At 68.3% G+C, this 14,701-nt stretch overlaps 1 protein-coding gene across 1 annotated transcript in view; it reads left to right on the top strand.

Moving 5' to 3' along the window:
• Positions 1 to 1,016: 1,016 nt before the first annotated feature.
• Positions 1,017 to 14,701, top strand: part of LOC134509798 (ryanodine receptor 1-like) — a gene marked incomplete at both ends in the record, with an annotated part of 34,166 nt that continues 20,481 nt past the window's right edge. Inside the window, 10 exons of the mRNA XM_063322378.1 lie at positions 1,017 to 1,164; positions 3,477 to 3,682; positions 6,738 to 6,912; positions 7,002 to 7,268; positions 8,660 to 8,938; positions 9,047 to 9,174; positions 10,962 to 11,122; positions 11,828 to 11,993; positions 12,117 to 12,203; positions 13,302 to 13,528. Of these exons, the coding sequence (XP_063178448.1) occupies positions 1,017 to 1,164; positions 3,477 to 3,682; positions 6,738 to 6,912; positions 7,002 to 7,268; positions 8,660 to 8,938; positions 9,047 to 9,174; positions 10,962 to 11,122; positions 11,828 to 11,993; positions 12,117 to 12,203; positions 13,302 to 13,528 (1,844 nt within the window). The remainder of the gene's footprint in view (positions 1,165 to 3,476; positions 3,683 to 6,737; positions 6,913 to 7,001; positions 7,269 to 8,659; positions 8,939 to 9,046; positions 9,175 to 10,961; positions 11,123 to 11,827; positions 11,994 to 12,116; positions 12,204 to 13,301; positions 13,529 to 14,701) is intronic.

The following is a 14,701-nucleotide window of genomic DNA, read 5'->3' as shown; positions in this document are numbered from 1 at the left end:
ATGTCCCCACCCCCATGGTGGTGGTGTCCCCGTGTCCCCACGCCCCTGGTGGTGTCCCCACGCCCATGGTGATGTCCGCATGCCCATGGTGGTGGTGTCTCAGTGTGCCCACGCCCATGGTGGTGGCGTCCCAACGCCCATGGTGATGTCCCCGCGCCCATGGTGATGGTGTCCCCGTGTCCCCACGCCCCTGGTGGTGTCCCCATGCCCCTGGTGGTGTCCCCACGCCCCTGGTGGTGTCCCCATGCCCATGGTGGCGGTGTCCCCACGCCCCTGGTGGTGGTGTCCCCGTGTCCCCACGCCCCTGGTGATGTCCCCGCGCCCATGGTGATGGTGTCCCCGTGTCCCCACACCCACGGTGGTGTCCCCACGCCCCTGGTGATGTCCCCACGCCCCTAGTGATGTCCCCATGCCCATGGTGGCGGTGTCCCCACGCCCATGGTGATGGTGTCCCCGTGTCCCCACGCCCATGGTGGTGTCCCCATGCCCCTGGCGGTGGTGTCCCCGTGTCCCCACGCCCCTGGTGGTGTCCCCACGCCCATGGTGTTGTCCACACGCCCATGGTGGTGGTGTCTCTGTGTGCCCACGCCCGTGGTGGTGTTCCACGCCCATGGTGATGGTGTCCCCGTGTCCCCACACCCACGGTGGTGTCTCCATGCCCGTGGTGGTGTCCCCACGTCCCTGGTGATGTCCCCACGCCCCTGGTGGTGTCCCCATGCCCATGGTGGCGGTGTCCCCACGCCCCTGGTGGTGGTGTCCCCGTGTCCCCACGCCCCTGGTGGTGTCCCCACGCCCCTGGTGGTGTCCCCATGCCCGTGGTGGTGTCCCCACGCCCCTAGTGATGTCCCCATGCCCATGGTGGCGGTGTCCCCACGCCCACGGTGGTGGTGTCCCCGTGTCCCCACGCCCCTGGTGATGTCCCCATGGCCCTGGCGGTGGTGTCCCCGTGTCCCCACGCCCCTGGTGGCGGTGTCCCCCCGTCCCCGTGCCCACGGCGTCCCCGTCCCCGCCCGCAGGACATCAAGAACAAGCGGAACCCGCGGCTGGTGCCCTACCACCTGCTGGACGAGCGCACCAAGAGGACCAACCGGGAGAGCCTCTGCCAGGCCGTGCGCACCCTGCTGGGCTACGGCTACAACATCGAGCCCCCCGACCAGGAGAGCCGTCAGTGGGGGGCACCCGGGGGGGGGTGTCCCTGGGGGGGCTCCGGGGGGGGGCAGGGTGACATTTGGGGGGGCTTCGGGGGCGCAGGGTGACGTTTGGGGGGCTCTTAGGAGGGCTTTGGGGGTGCAGGGGGACATTGGGGGGGCTTTGGGGGTGCAGGGGGACATTGGGGGGCTCTTAGGGGTGGAGGGGGACATCTGGGGGGGCTTCGGGGGGGCTTCGGGGGTGCAGGGTGATATCTGGGGGGGCTTTGGGGGCGCAGGGTGACGTTTGGGGGGCTCTTAGGGGTGGAGGGGGACATTTGGGGGGCTTCGGGGGGGCTTTGGGGGCACAGGGTGACATTTGGGGGGGCTTTGGGGGGGCTTTGGGTGTGCAGGGTGACATTTGGGGGGCTCTTAGGGGTGGAGGGGGACATTTGGGGGGGCTTCTGGGGTGCCCGGTGACATTGGGGGGGCTCTTGGGGGGCTTTGAGGGTGCAGGGTGCCATTTGGGGGGGCTTCGGGGGCGCAGGGTGACATTTGGGGGGCTCTTAGGGGTGGAGGGTGACATTTGGGGGGACATTTGGGGGGGCTTTGGGGGTGCAGGGTGACATCTGGGGGGGCTTTGGGGGTGGAGGGGGACATTTGGGGGTCTCTTAGGGGTGGAGGGGGACATCTGGGGGGGCTTTGGGGGTGCAGGGTAACATTTGGAGGGGTGGAGGGTGACATCTGGGGGGGCTTTGGGGGCACAGGGTGCCATTTGGGGGCTCTTAGGGGTGGAGGGGGACATTTGGGGGGGCTTTGGGGGTGCCCGGTGACATTGGGGGGGCTCTTGGGGGGGCTTCGGGGGTGCAGGGTGACATTTGGGGGGCTTCGGGGGGGCAGGGTGACATTTGGGGGGCTCTTAGGGGTGGAGGGTGCCATTTGGGGGGGCTTCGGGGGGGCTTTGGGGGTGCCGGGTGACACTGGGTGGGCTCTTGGGGGGGCTTTGGGGGTGCAAGGTGACGTTTGGGGGGCCCTTAGGGGTGGAGGGTGCCATTTGGGGGGGCTCTTGGGGGGGCTTCGGGGGTGCAGGGTGACATCTGGGGGGGCTTCAGGGGCGCAGGGTGCCATTTGGGGGGCTCTTAGGGGTGGAGGAGGACATTTGGGGGGGCTTTGGGGGCGCAGGGTGACATTGGGGGGGCTCTTAGGGGTGGAGGGTGCCATTTGGGGGGTCTTCGGGGGGGCTTCGGGGGCGCAGGGTGACATTGGGGGGGCTTTGGGGGCGCAGGGTGACATTTGGGGGGGCTTTGGGGGGCCTTTGGGGGCACAGGGTGCCATTTGGGGGGCTCTTAGGGGTGGAGGGTGCCATTTGGGGGGGCTTCAGGGGGGCTTCGGGGGTGCAGGATGACACTGGGGGGGCTTTGGGGGTGCAGGGTGACATTTGGTGGGCTCTTGGGGGGGCTTTGGGGGTGCAGGGGGACATTGGGGGGGCTCTTAGGGGTGGAGGGTGACATTTGGGGGGGCTTCTGGGGTGCCTGGTGAGATTGGGGGGGCTCTTGGGGGGGCTTTGGGGGTGCAGGGTGACATTTGGGGTGGCTTTGGGGGCGCAGGGTGACATTTGGGGGTCTCTTAGGGGTGGAGGGGGACATTTGGGGGGGCTTCGGGGGGGCTTTGGGGGCGCAGGGTGACATCTGGGGGGCTTTGGGGGCGCAGGGTGACATTTGGAGGGCTCTTAGGGTGGAGGGTGACATTTGGGGGGCTTTGGGGGTGCAGGGGGACATTTGGGGGTCTCTTAGGGGTGGAGGGGGACATTTGGGGGGCTTTGGGGGGGGGACATGGGGCTGGGCAGGGGGGGGCTCTTAGGGGTGGAGGGGGACATTTGGGGGGGCTTCGGGGGGGCTTTGGGGGAGCAGGGTGACATTGGGGGGGCTCTTAGAAGGGCTTTGGGGGTGCAGGGTGACATTTGGCAGGCTCTTGGGGGGGCTTTGGGGCGCAGGGTGACATTGGGGGGGCTCTTAGGGGTGGAGGGGGACATTTGGGGGGGCTTTGGGGGTGCAGGGTCACATTGGGGGGGCTCTTGGGGGGGCTTCGGGGGTGCAGGGTGACATCTGGGGGGGCTTCAGGGGGGCAGGGTACCATTTGGGGGTCTCTTAGGGGTGGAGGGGGACATTTGGGGGGGCTTCGGGGGGGCTTCGGGGGTGCCGGGTGACACTGGGGGGGCTCTTGGGGGCGCGGGGCTCCCTTTGGGGGCGCAGGGGGGCTGCTGGGTGCCCTTTGGGGGCGCAGGGTGCTGGTTTGGGGGTGCAGGGAGGGTGCTGACCCCCGTGTGTGTGTGTGTCCCCCCCCCCCCAGCCGCCCAGGGGGTGCCGCGGGGGCGGGGGGAGCGGTCGCGCCTCTTCCGGGCGGAGCGGGGCTACGCCGTGCGCGGGGGCAAGTGGTACTTCGAGTTCGAGGCCGTCACCACCGGGGAGATGCGGGTGGGCTGGGCCCGCCCCGGCCTGCGCCCCGACGCCGAGCTGGGCGCCGACGAGCTGGCCTACGTCTTCAACGGGCACCGGGTGAGACCCCCCCGCCGCCCCCGGGGACCCCCGGGACCCCCAAACCCACTGGGACCCCCAGGGACCGCTGGGACCCACTGGGACCCCCAGAACCCATTGGGACCCCCAGAGATCTCCATAGACCACTGGGACCCCCAGGGACCCCCAGAACCCACTGGGACCCCCAGGGACCTCCATAGACCCCTGGGACCCCCAGAGACCCACTGGGACCCCCAGGGACCCCCAGGGACCTCCATAGACCACTGGGACCCCCAGAGACCCACTGGGACCCACTGGGACCACTGGGACCCATTGGGACCCCCAGAACCCACTGGGACCCCCAGAGACCTCCATAGACCACTGGGACCCCCAGGGACCCCCAGAACCCACTGGGACCCCCAGGGACCTCCATAGACCGCTGGGACCCCCAGGGACCGCTGGGACCCACTGGGACCCCCAGAACCCACTGGAACCCCCAGAGACCTCCATGGACCACTAGGACCCCCAGGGACCCCCAGAACCCACTGGGACCCATTGGGACCCCCAGAACCCACTGGGACCCCCAGAGACCTCCATGGACCACTAGGACCCCCAGGGACCCCCAGAACCCACTGGGACCCCCAGGGACCTCCATAGACCCCTGGGACCCCCAGAGATCTTCATAGAGTGCTGGGACCCCCAGAGACCCCCAGAACCCACTGGGACCCCCAGGGACTTTCATAGACTCCTTGGACCCCCAGGGACCGCTGGGACCCATTGGGACCCCCAGAACCCATTGGGACCCCCAGAGACCACTGGGACCCCCAGAGACCTCCATAGACCCCTGGGACCCCCAGTGACCCCCAGAACCCACTGGGACCCCCAGAGACCACTGGGACCCACTGGGACCCCCAGAGACCATTGGGACCCCCAGAGACCTCCATAGACCACTGGGACCCCCAGAGATCTTCATAGACCCCTGGGACCCTCAGGGACCGCTGGGACCCACTGGGACCCCCAGAACCCACTGGGACCCCCAGGGACCGCTGGGACCCGCAGAGACCTCCATAGACCCCTGGGACCCCCAGAGACCACTGGGACCCACTGGGACCCACTGGGGCCCCCAGAGACCACTGGGACCCCCAGAGACTCCCATAGATCACTGGGACCCCCAGAGACCCCCAGAACCCATTGGGACCCCCAGAGACCCCCAGAGACCCCCATAGACCACTGGGACCCCCAGAGACCCCCAGAACCCATTGGGACCCCCAGAGCTCCCTGGGACCCCCAGAGACCCCCAGAGACCCCCAGAGACCACTGGGACCCACTGGGACCCCCTGGACCCCCAGAGACCCCTGGGACCCCCAGAGCCCCCCTGGTCCCCCTTGGTCCCCAGATGCCACCACTGCCCCACGTCCCCCGGGTCTCCCATCGCCCCAGGTCCCCCTTGGTCCCCAGATGCCACCACTGCCCCACGTCCCCTGGGTGTCCCATCGCCCCAGGTCCCCCCCTTGGTCCCCTGATGCCACCACTGCCCCACGTCCCCCGGGTCTCCCATTGCCCCAGGTCCCCTTTGGTCCCCAGATGCCACCACTGCCCCACGTCCCCTGGGTCTCCCATCACCCCAGGTCCCCCTTGGTCCCCAGATGCCACCACTGCCCCACGTCCCCTGGGTCTCCCATCACCCCAGGTCCCCCTTGGTCCCCAGATGCCACCATTGCCCCACGTCCCCTGGGTGTCCCATCGCCCCAGGTCCCCCCCTTGGTCCCCTGATGCCACCACTGCCCCACGTCCCCCGGGTCTCCCATTGCCCCAGGTCCCCTGGGTGTCCCATTGCCCCAGGTTCCCCTTGGTCCCCTGATGCCACCACTGCCCCACGTCCCCCGGGTCTCCCATTGCCCCACGTCCCCTGGGTGTCCCATTGCCCCAGGTTCCCCTTGGTCCCCTGATGCCACCACTGCCCCACGTCCCCCGGGTCTCCCATTGCCCCACGTCCCCTGGGTGTCCCATTGCCCCAGGTTCCCCTTGGTCCCCAGATGCCACCACTGCCCCACGTCCCCCGGGTCTCCCATCGCCCCAGGTCCCCCATGTCCCCAGATGCCACCACTGCCCCACGTCCCCCGGGTCTCCCATTGCCCCAGGTCCCCCTTGGTCCCCAGATGCCACCACTGCCCCACGTCCCCTGGGTCTCCCATCGCCCCAGGTCCCCCCCGTGTCCCCAGATGCAACCACTGCCCCACGTCCCCCGGGTCTCCCATCGCCCCAGGTCCCCCTTGGTCCCCAGATGCCACCACTGCCCCACGTCCCCCGGGTCTCTCATCGCCCCAGGTCCCCCCCGTGTCCCCAGATGCCACCACTGCCCCACGTCCCCCGGGTCTCTCATCGCCCCAGGTCCCCCTTGGTCCCCAGATGCCACCACTGCCCCACGTCCCCTGGGTCTGCCATTGCCCCAGGTCCCCCTTGGTCCACAGATGCCACCACTGCCCCACGTCCCCTGGGTCTGCCATCCCCCCAGGTCCCCCCCGTGTCCTCAGATGCAACCACTGCCCCGGGTCCCCCTTGGTCCCCAGATGCCACCACTGCCCCACGTCCCCCGGGTCTCCCATCGCCCCAGGTCCCCCGTGTCCCCAGATGCCACCACTGCCCCACGTCCCCCGGGTCTCCCATTGCCCCAGGTCCCCCCTGTCCCCAGATGCCACCACTGCCCCACGTCCCCCGGGTCTGCCATTGCCCCAGGTCCCCTTTGGTCCCCAGATGCCACCACTGCCCCACGTCCCCCGGGTCTCCCATTGCCCCAGGTCCCCCTTGGTCCCCAGATGCCACCACTGCCCCACGTCCCCCGGGTCTCCCATCGCCCCAGGTCCCCCCTGTGTCCCCAGATGCCACCACTGCCCCATGTCCCCCGGGTCTCCCATCGCCCCAGGTCCCCCCCTTGGTCCCCAGATGCCACCACTGCCCCACGTCCCCCGGGTCTCCCATCACCCCAGGTCCCCTCGGTCCCCAAAAGCCACCACTCCCCCGGGTCCCCCGCGTCCCCCCTCACCCCGTGTCCCCCCCTGACCCCCTGCCACGTGCGCGTGTGTCCCCCCCCCGGCAGGCGCAGCGGTGGCACGTGGGCAGCGAGCCCTTCGGGCGGCCCTGGCAGGCGGGGGACGTGGTGGGCTGCATGATCGACCTGGCCGAGAGCCACATCACCTTCACCCTCAACGGCGAGGTCCTCATCAGCGACGCCGGCTCCGAGGTGGCCTTCAAGGACTTCGAAGTGGGCGAGGGTGAGCCGGGAGGGTCCGGCGGGGGGGGCGGGGGGGATGGGTGCCCACCCCCTTTTTTCACCCCCCCGCCCCCCGTCTTTGCCCCCCAGGCTTCGTGCCGGTGTGCAGCCTGGGGCTGGAGCAGGAGGGCCGGCTCAACCTGGGCCAGGAGGTGGCCAGCTTGAGGTTCTTCAGCATCTGCGGCCTCCAGGAGGGCTACGAGCCCTTCGCCATCAACATGAAGAGACCCATCACCCTCTGGTTCAGCAAAAGCCTCCCCCAGTTCGTCCCGGTGCCCCCCGACCACCCCCAGCTGGAGGTCGGGGCACGGGGGAAAGGCCGGGGGTGGGGGGTCGTAGGGCTGGAGGGTCCCCGGGGTGGGGGAGGTGGCTGCCGGGGGTCCCTTGGTCCCCGGGGGTTCCTGGGATGGGTGATGCCGGGGGTCCCTGGGGCGGGTGACGCACGGTGCCGGGGGTCTCCAGCCCCCGGGGGTCCCTGGGACGGGTGACACACGGTGCCGGGGGTCTCCAGCCCCCGGGGGTCCCTGGGATGGGTGACACACGGTGCCGGGGGTCCCCAGTCCCCAAGGGTCCCCAAGGATCCTCAGGGCTTGGGTGGTAGCCGTTCCCGAGGGGTCCCCGATCCCTGTGGGTCCCTGTCCCCGAGGGGTCCCCGGTCCCTGTGGGTCCCTGCAGTGGGGCGATCCCTGTCCCCAAGGGGTCCCCGGTCCCTGTGGGTCCCTGTCCCCAAGGGGTCCCCGGTCCCTGTGGGTCCCTGCAATGGGGTGATCCCTGTCCCCAAGGGGTCCCTGATCCCTCTGGGTCCTTGTCCCCAAGGTGTCCCCGGTCCCTGTGGGTCCCCGTCCCCAAGGTGTCCCCGGTCCCTGTGGGTCCCTGTCCCCGAGGTGTCCCCGATCTCTGTGGGTCCCTGCAATGGGGCAATCCCTATCCCTGAGAGGTCCCCGATCCCTGTGGGTCCCTGTCCCCAAGGGGTCCCTGATCTTTGTGGGTCCCTGTCCCCAGGGGGTCCCCAGTCCCTGAGGGGTCCCCGTCCCTGAGGGGTCCCCGATCCCTGTGGGTCCCTGATCCCTGTGGGTCCCTGTCCCCAAGGGGTCCCCAATCCCTGTGGGTCCCCGTCCCCAGGGTGTCCCCGGTCCCTGTGGGTCCCTGCAATGGGGCAATCCCTGTCCCCGAGGGGTCCCCGATCCCTGCAGGTCCCCGTCCCCAGGGTGTCCCCGGTCCCTGCGGGTCCCTGCAATGGGGCGATGCCTGTCCCCAAGGGGTCCCTGGTCCCTGTGGGTCCCCGTCCCCAGGGTGTCCCCGGTCCCCGTGGGTCTCTGCAATGGGACAATCCCTGTCCCCGAGGGGTCCCCGATCCCTGCGGGTCCCCGTCCCCAGGGTGTCCCCGGTCCCTGTGGGTCCCTGCAATGGGGCAATCCCTGTCCCCGAGGGGTCCCCGGTCCCTGTGGGTCCCTGTCCCCGAGGTGTCCCTGGTCCCTGTGGGTCTCTGCAATGGGACAATCCCTGTCCCCGAGGGGTCCCCGATCCCTGCGGGTCCCCGTCCCCAGGGTGTCCCCGGTCCCTGCGGGTCCCCGTCCCCAGGGTGTCCCCGGTCCCTGCGGGTCCCTGATGCCTGCGGTGGGTGGGGGGATGTCCCCGCAGGTGACGCGGATGGACGGGACGGTGGACTCTCCGCCGTGCCTGCGGCTGGCCCATCGCGCCCCCGGCTCCCCGGCCTCCCCCCCCGAGCTCCTCTTCCTCCGCCTCAGCCTCCCCGTCCAGTTCCACCCCCGCTTCCGCTGCACCCCCGGGGCCACCCCCCTGCCCCACAGCCCCCCCGAGCTCCCCGAGGACGCCGGCCTCGAACCCCTCTCCGAATTCGAACGGCTGCGGCGTTCCGCCGGCATCCGGCACCCGGAGGGCGAGGGGGAAGGCGAGAAGGGAGCCGGCGGCGGGGGGGGTCCCGTCACCCCGGCCCCCCGCGACCAGCAGCCCCGCGCCGAGAACGAGAAGGACGCCACCACCGAGAAGGGCAAGACCCGCAGGGGGTGAGCGGGGACGGGGGGTCCCACGGCGGGGTTTTGGGGTGCACGGGGAGGGGGGGGTGGCCCCCTGACACCCTCCCGGTGTGTCCCGTCCCGTCCCCCCCGCCGCAGGTTCCTGTTCAAGGCCAGGAAGACGCCCTTCGCGCCCCCCCCCCGCCGTCCCCACCGTCCCCCGCCTGGAGGAGGACGTGGTCCCCGACGAGCGCGACGACCCCGAGGTCATCATGAACACCACCACGGTACGGGGAGGGGGGGACACACACGACACGACACGACACGGGACGGACCCCGTCCCCCTCTCCCCCCCATCCCCTTCTCCCCCTCCCTCGTTTCGGCACCCTGACCCCCACCCCAGCACCCCCCCCACCCCGTCCCCATCCCGGCCGCGTCCCCGCTGTCCCCATGCCGGGGGTCCCCGTCCCCCTGGTCTCCATCCCCGCCTCCCTGTCCCCGCGTCCCTGTCCCCTGTCCCCGCGTCCCTGTCCCCATCCCTGTCCCCATCCCTGTGTCCCTGTCCCCATCCCTGTCCCCATCCCTGTGTCCCTGTCTCCATCCCTGTCCCCATTCCTGCATCCCTGTCCCCATCCCCGTCCCCATCCCTGTATCCTTGTCCCCGTCCCTATCCCTGTGTCCCCGTCCCCATTCCTATATCCCCATTCCCATCCCTGTCCCCATCCCTATATCCGCATCCCTGTCCCTATATCCGTGTCCCTGTTTCTATTCCTATATTCTCCTTCCTATTCCTGTCTCTATCTTTGTCCCTATCGCTATATCCCCGTCCCCATCCCTATATCCCCGTCCCCGTCCCCATCCCTATGTCCCCGTCCCCATCCCTATATCCTTGTCCCCGTCCCCATCCCTATATCCTAGTCCCCGTCCCCATTCCTATATCCCCGTCCCCATCCCTGTCCCCATCCCCATATCCCATCCCCGTCCCTATTCCTATATCATCATCCCCATCCCTGTTTCTATCGCTATATCCCTGTCCCCATCCCCTTCCCCATCCCTATATCCCTGTCCCTATGCCTATATCCCTGTCCCCATTCCTATATCACCCTCCCCGTTCCTATATCACCGTCCCCATCCCTATATCCTTGTCCCCGTCCCCATTGCTATATCCCCGTCCCCATTCCTATATCCCCGTCCCCATCCCTATATCCTTGTCCCTGTCCCCATCCCTATATCCCTGTCCCCATCCCTATATCCCTGTCCCCGTCCCTATATCCCCGTCCCCGTCCCTATGTCACCCTCCCCGTCCCTATATCAACCTCCCCATCCCTATATCCTTGTCCCCATCCCTGTGTCCCCATCGCTATATCCTTTTCTCCGTCCCCATCCCTATATCCCTATCCCCATCCCTGTATCACCGTCCCCATCTCTATATCCTTTTCTCCGTCCCCATCCCCATGTCCCCATCCCCATCCCCGTGTCCCCGTCCCCATCCCTATATCCTTGTCCCCATCCCCGTGTCCCCGTCCCCATCCCTATATCCTTGTCCCCATCCCCGTGTCCCCATCCCCATCCCTATATCCTTGTCCCCATCCCCGTGTCCCCGTCCCCATCCCTATATCCTTGTCCCCGTCCCCGTCCCCATCCCTATATCCTTGTCCCCATCCCCGTGTCCCCGTCCCCATCCCTATATCCTTGTTCCCGTCCCCATCCGTATATCCCGGTCCCTATATCCTTGTCCCTATCCCTGTGTCCCTATCGCTATATCCTTGTCACCGTCCCCATCCCTGTATCACCATCCCCATCCCTATATCCTTTTCTCCGTCCCCATCCCTGTGTCCTCGTCCCCATCCCTGTATCACCATCCCCATCCCTATATCCTCGTCCCTGTCCCCGTGTCCCCGTCCCCATCCCCATGTCCCCATCCCCATCCCTATATCCTTGTCCCCATCTCTGTATCACCGTCCCCATCCCTATATCCTCGTCCCCATCCCCGTGTCCCCGTCCCCATCCCTATATCCGCGTCCCCGTCCCCGCGTCCCCGTCCCCGCGCCCCCCTGACCTCTCTGCCCCCCAGTACTACTACTCGGTGCGGATCTTCGCGGGGCAGGAGCCCTCCAGCGTCTGGGTGGGGTGGGTGACCCCCGACTTCCACCAGCACGACCCCGCCTTCGACCTCTCCCGCGTCCGCACCGTCACCGTCACCATGGGCGATGACAAGGGCAACGTGCACGACAGGTACCGCGGGGCCGGGGGGGGCAGCGGGGACCCGAACTGGGGGCTCCAAACTGGGGGCTCCAAACTGGGGGCTCCAGGGGGCGATGGGGAAGGGCTCCGGCATCGGGGGGTCTTTGGGGGGGCGATGGGGAAGGGGTCCAGGACTTGGGGGTCCCCTGGGGGGGCGATGGGGAAGGGGTCTGGGATCTGGGGGTCCCTTGGGGGGCGATGGGGAAGGGGTCTGGGATCTGGGGGTCTTTGGGGGGCGATAGGGAAGGGGTCCAGGATCTGGGGGTCCCCTGGGGGGGCGATGGGGAAGGGCTCCGGGATCTGTGGGTCCCTTGGGGGGTGATGGAAGAGGGGTCTGGGATCTGGGGGTCCCCTGGGGGGACGATGGGGAAGGGATCCAGGACTTGGGGGTCCCCTGGGGGGTGATGGGGAAGGGCTCCGGCATCTGGGGGTCTTTGGGGGGCAATAGGGAAGGGGTCCAGGAGTTGGGGGTCCCCTGGGGGGGGGCCATGGGGAAGGGCTCCGGCATCTGGGGGTGTTTGGGGGGCGATGGGGAAGGGGTCTGGGTGTCCCTTGGGGGGGCCGTGGGGAAGGGATCCGGCATCTGGGGGTCTTTGGGGGCAATGGGGAAGGGGTCCAGGACTTGGGGGTCCCTTGGTGGGGGGCGACGGGGAAGGTTGCCCCCCCTCCAGCTCCCCCCTTTCCCCCCCCCCCCAGCATCAAGCGCAGCAACTGCTACATGGTGTGGGGGGGGGAGTTCGCCAGCGCCACGCAGCAGGCGCGGGTCAGCCACGCCGACCTGGTCATCGGTTGCCTGGTGGACCTGGCCACCGGCCTCATGACCTTCACCGCCAACGGCAAGGAGATCAACACCTTCTTCCAGGTGGGGTGGACCCACCTCTCCAGAGGTCTTGGGGTGGGGGGGGGGTGGGGTGGGTTTCCTCCCCCCCCCGCGCCGGAGGCTTGGCAGCTCCCTCCACGGGTCTCAGCGGCTTCGCCCACCTAGGTGGAACCCAACACCAAACTCTTCCCGGCCGTCTTCGCCCTCCCCACCAGCCAGAACGTCATCCAGTTCGAGTTGGGCAAGCTCAAGGTGAGCGGGACCCGCCTTGGGGGTCCAGCCCGGGTCAGCCTTAGTGGGGGTAGGAGGGTCTGTGGGGAGACGGTGGGGTCTACGGGGTGGACCAAGGAGAAGCTGGGCCCCTGGAGATAGTGGGGGTCTACGGAGGGCTCTTGGGGTCTATCAAGTAGACCAAGGAGGACCTGGACCCCTGGAGACAATGGGGGTCTACGGAGGGCTCTTGGGGTCTATCAAGTAGACCAAGGAGGACCTGGACCCCTGGAGACAGTGTGGGGGTCTACAGAGGGTTCTTGGGGTCCATGGGGTGGACCAAGGAGCACCTGGAGACACTGGAGGTCTGCGGAGGGTTCTTGGGGTCCGTGGGGTGGACCAAGGAGCACCTGGAGACAGTGGGGGTCTACGGAGGGTTCTTGGGGTCCGTGGGGTGGACCAAGGAGAACCTGGACTCCTGGGGCTTGTGGGGATCTCTGTGGGGGTCTTGGGGTCTATAGGATGAGCCAAGGAGCACCTGGGCCCCTGGGGGTCGTAGGGGTCTACGGAGGGTTCTTGGGGTCCGTGGGGTGGACCAAGGAGCACCTGGAGACAGTGGGGGTCTACGGAGGGTTCTTGGGGTCCGTGGGGTGGACCAAGGAGCACCTGGAGACAGTGGGGGTCTACGGAGGGTTCTTGGGGTCCGTGGGGTGGACCAAGGAGCATCTGGAGACAGTGGGGGTCTACGGAGGGTTCTTGGGGTCCGTGGGGTGGACCAAGGAGCATCTGGAGACAGTGGGGGTCTACGGAGGGTTCTTGGGGTCCGTGAGGTGGACCAAGGAGAACCTGGAGACAGTGGGGGTCTACGGAGGGTTCTTGGGGCCCGTGGGGTGGACCAAGGAGCACCTGGAGACAGTGGGGGTCTACGGAGGGTTCTTGGGGTCCATGGGGTGGACCAAGGAGAACGTGGACCCCTGGGAGTGGTGGGGGTCCTGGGGGCGGTTCTTGGTGGCTACAAGATGGACCAAGGAGCAGGTGGATCTCTGGGGATGGTGGGGGTCTCTGGGGGGCAGCAGGCATGCCGGATGCCCGGGTGTCCCCCCGCCCCCCCGTCTCACGCCCCACCCCGCGTCCCCACAGAACATCATGCCCATCTCGGCCGCCATGTTCAGCAGCGAGCGGAAGAACCCGGAGCCGCAGTGCCCGCCGCGGTTGGTCATCCAGCATTTGACGCCCGTCACCTGGAGCCGCATGCCCAACGAGTTCCTGGCCGTGGACACCACCCGCCTGAGCGAGCGGCAGGGCTGGATGGTGGAGTGCAACGAGCCCCTCGTCATGATGGCCCTCCACATCCCCGAGGAGAACAGGTCGGCGACCCCCGGCCTCCCCCGGCGCCCCCATCCCTGCCCCAGGGGACCCCAACGGCTTGGTCTCCTGGCCCCAGGGGACCCCGGTGGCCTGGTGGCCTGCCCAAGGGGACCGAGGCGTCCTTCCCCCAGGAGACCCTGACGTCTTGCCCCGGGGCACCCTTGGCATCACGGCCCAGGGGACCCGTGTGTCCTACGGCCAGGGGACCCTGAGGTGTCCCTGCCCCCGGGGACCCTGGTGTTGTGTCCTATTTCCTGGGCACCCAGAGGCTCCGCCCCCAGGAGACCTTGGTGGCAAGTCCCCAGGGGCCCCATCTCCAGGAGACCTGGATGTCATGTCCCCAGGGGTCCATTCCCAGGAGACCCAGGAGTCCCATCTCCAGGAGACGTTGATGCCGTGTCCCCTTGAGTCCCATCCCCAGGGGACCTGGGTGTCGTGTCCCCTTGAGTCCCGTCCTTGAGGGACCCAGGTGTCCCATCCCCAGGAGACCCAGGAGTCCCATCTCCAGGAGACCTTGATGCCGTGTCCCCTTGAGTCCCATCCCCAGGGGACCTGGGTGTCGTGTCCCCTTGAGTCCCATCCTTGAGGGACCCAGGACTTCCATCCCCAGGGGACCTGGGTGTCGTGTCCCCTCGAGTCCTGTCCTTGAGGGACCCAGGGGTCCCATCCCCAGGAGTCCTGGGATGTCATGTCCCCATGGGTCCCATCTCCAGGAGACCTTGATGCCATGTCCCCTTGAGTCTCATCCCCAGGGGACCTGGGTGTCGTGTCCCCTTGAGTCCCATCCTTGAGGGACCCAGGTGTCCCATCCCCAGGAGACCCAGGAGTCCCATCTCCAGGAGACCTTGATGCCGTGTCCCCTTGAGTCCCATCCCCAGGGGACCTGGGTGTCGTGTCCCCTTGAGTCCCATCCTTGAGGGACCCAGGTGTCCCATCCCCAGCAGTCCTAGGATGCCATGTCCCCTTGAGTCCCATCCCCAGGGGACCTGGGTGTCGTGTCCCCTCGAGTCCCATCCTTGAGGGACCCAGGTGTCCCATCCCCAGGAGACCCAGGAGTCCCATCTCCAGGAGACCTTGATGCCGTGTCCCCTTGAGTCCCATCCTTGAGGGACCCAGGACTTCCATCCCCAGGGGACCTGGGTGTCGTGTCCCCTCGAGTCCCGTCCTTGAGG

The sequence above is a fragment of the Chroicocephalus ridibundus genome, unplaced genomic scaffold (assembly GCF_963924245.1).
Source record: "Chroicocephalus ridibundus unplaced genomic scaffold, bChrRid1.1 SCAFFOLD_597, whole genome shotgun sequence".
In the NCBI taxonomy this organism is placed as follows: Eukaryota; Metazoa; Chordata; class Aves; order Charadriiformes; family Laridae; genus Chroicocephalus; species Chroicocephalus ridibundus.
This window is presented reverse-complemented; position numbering and strand designations above follow the sequence as displayed.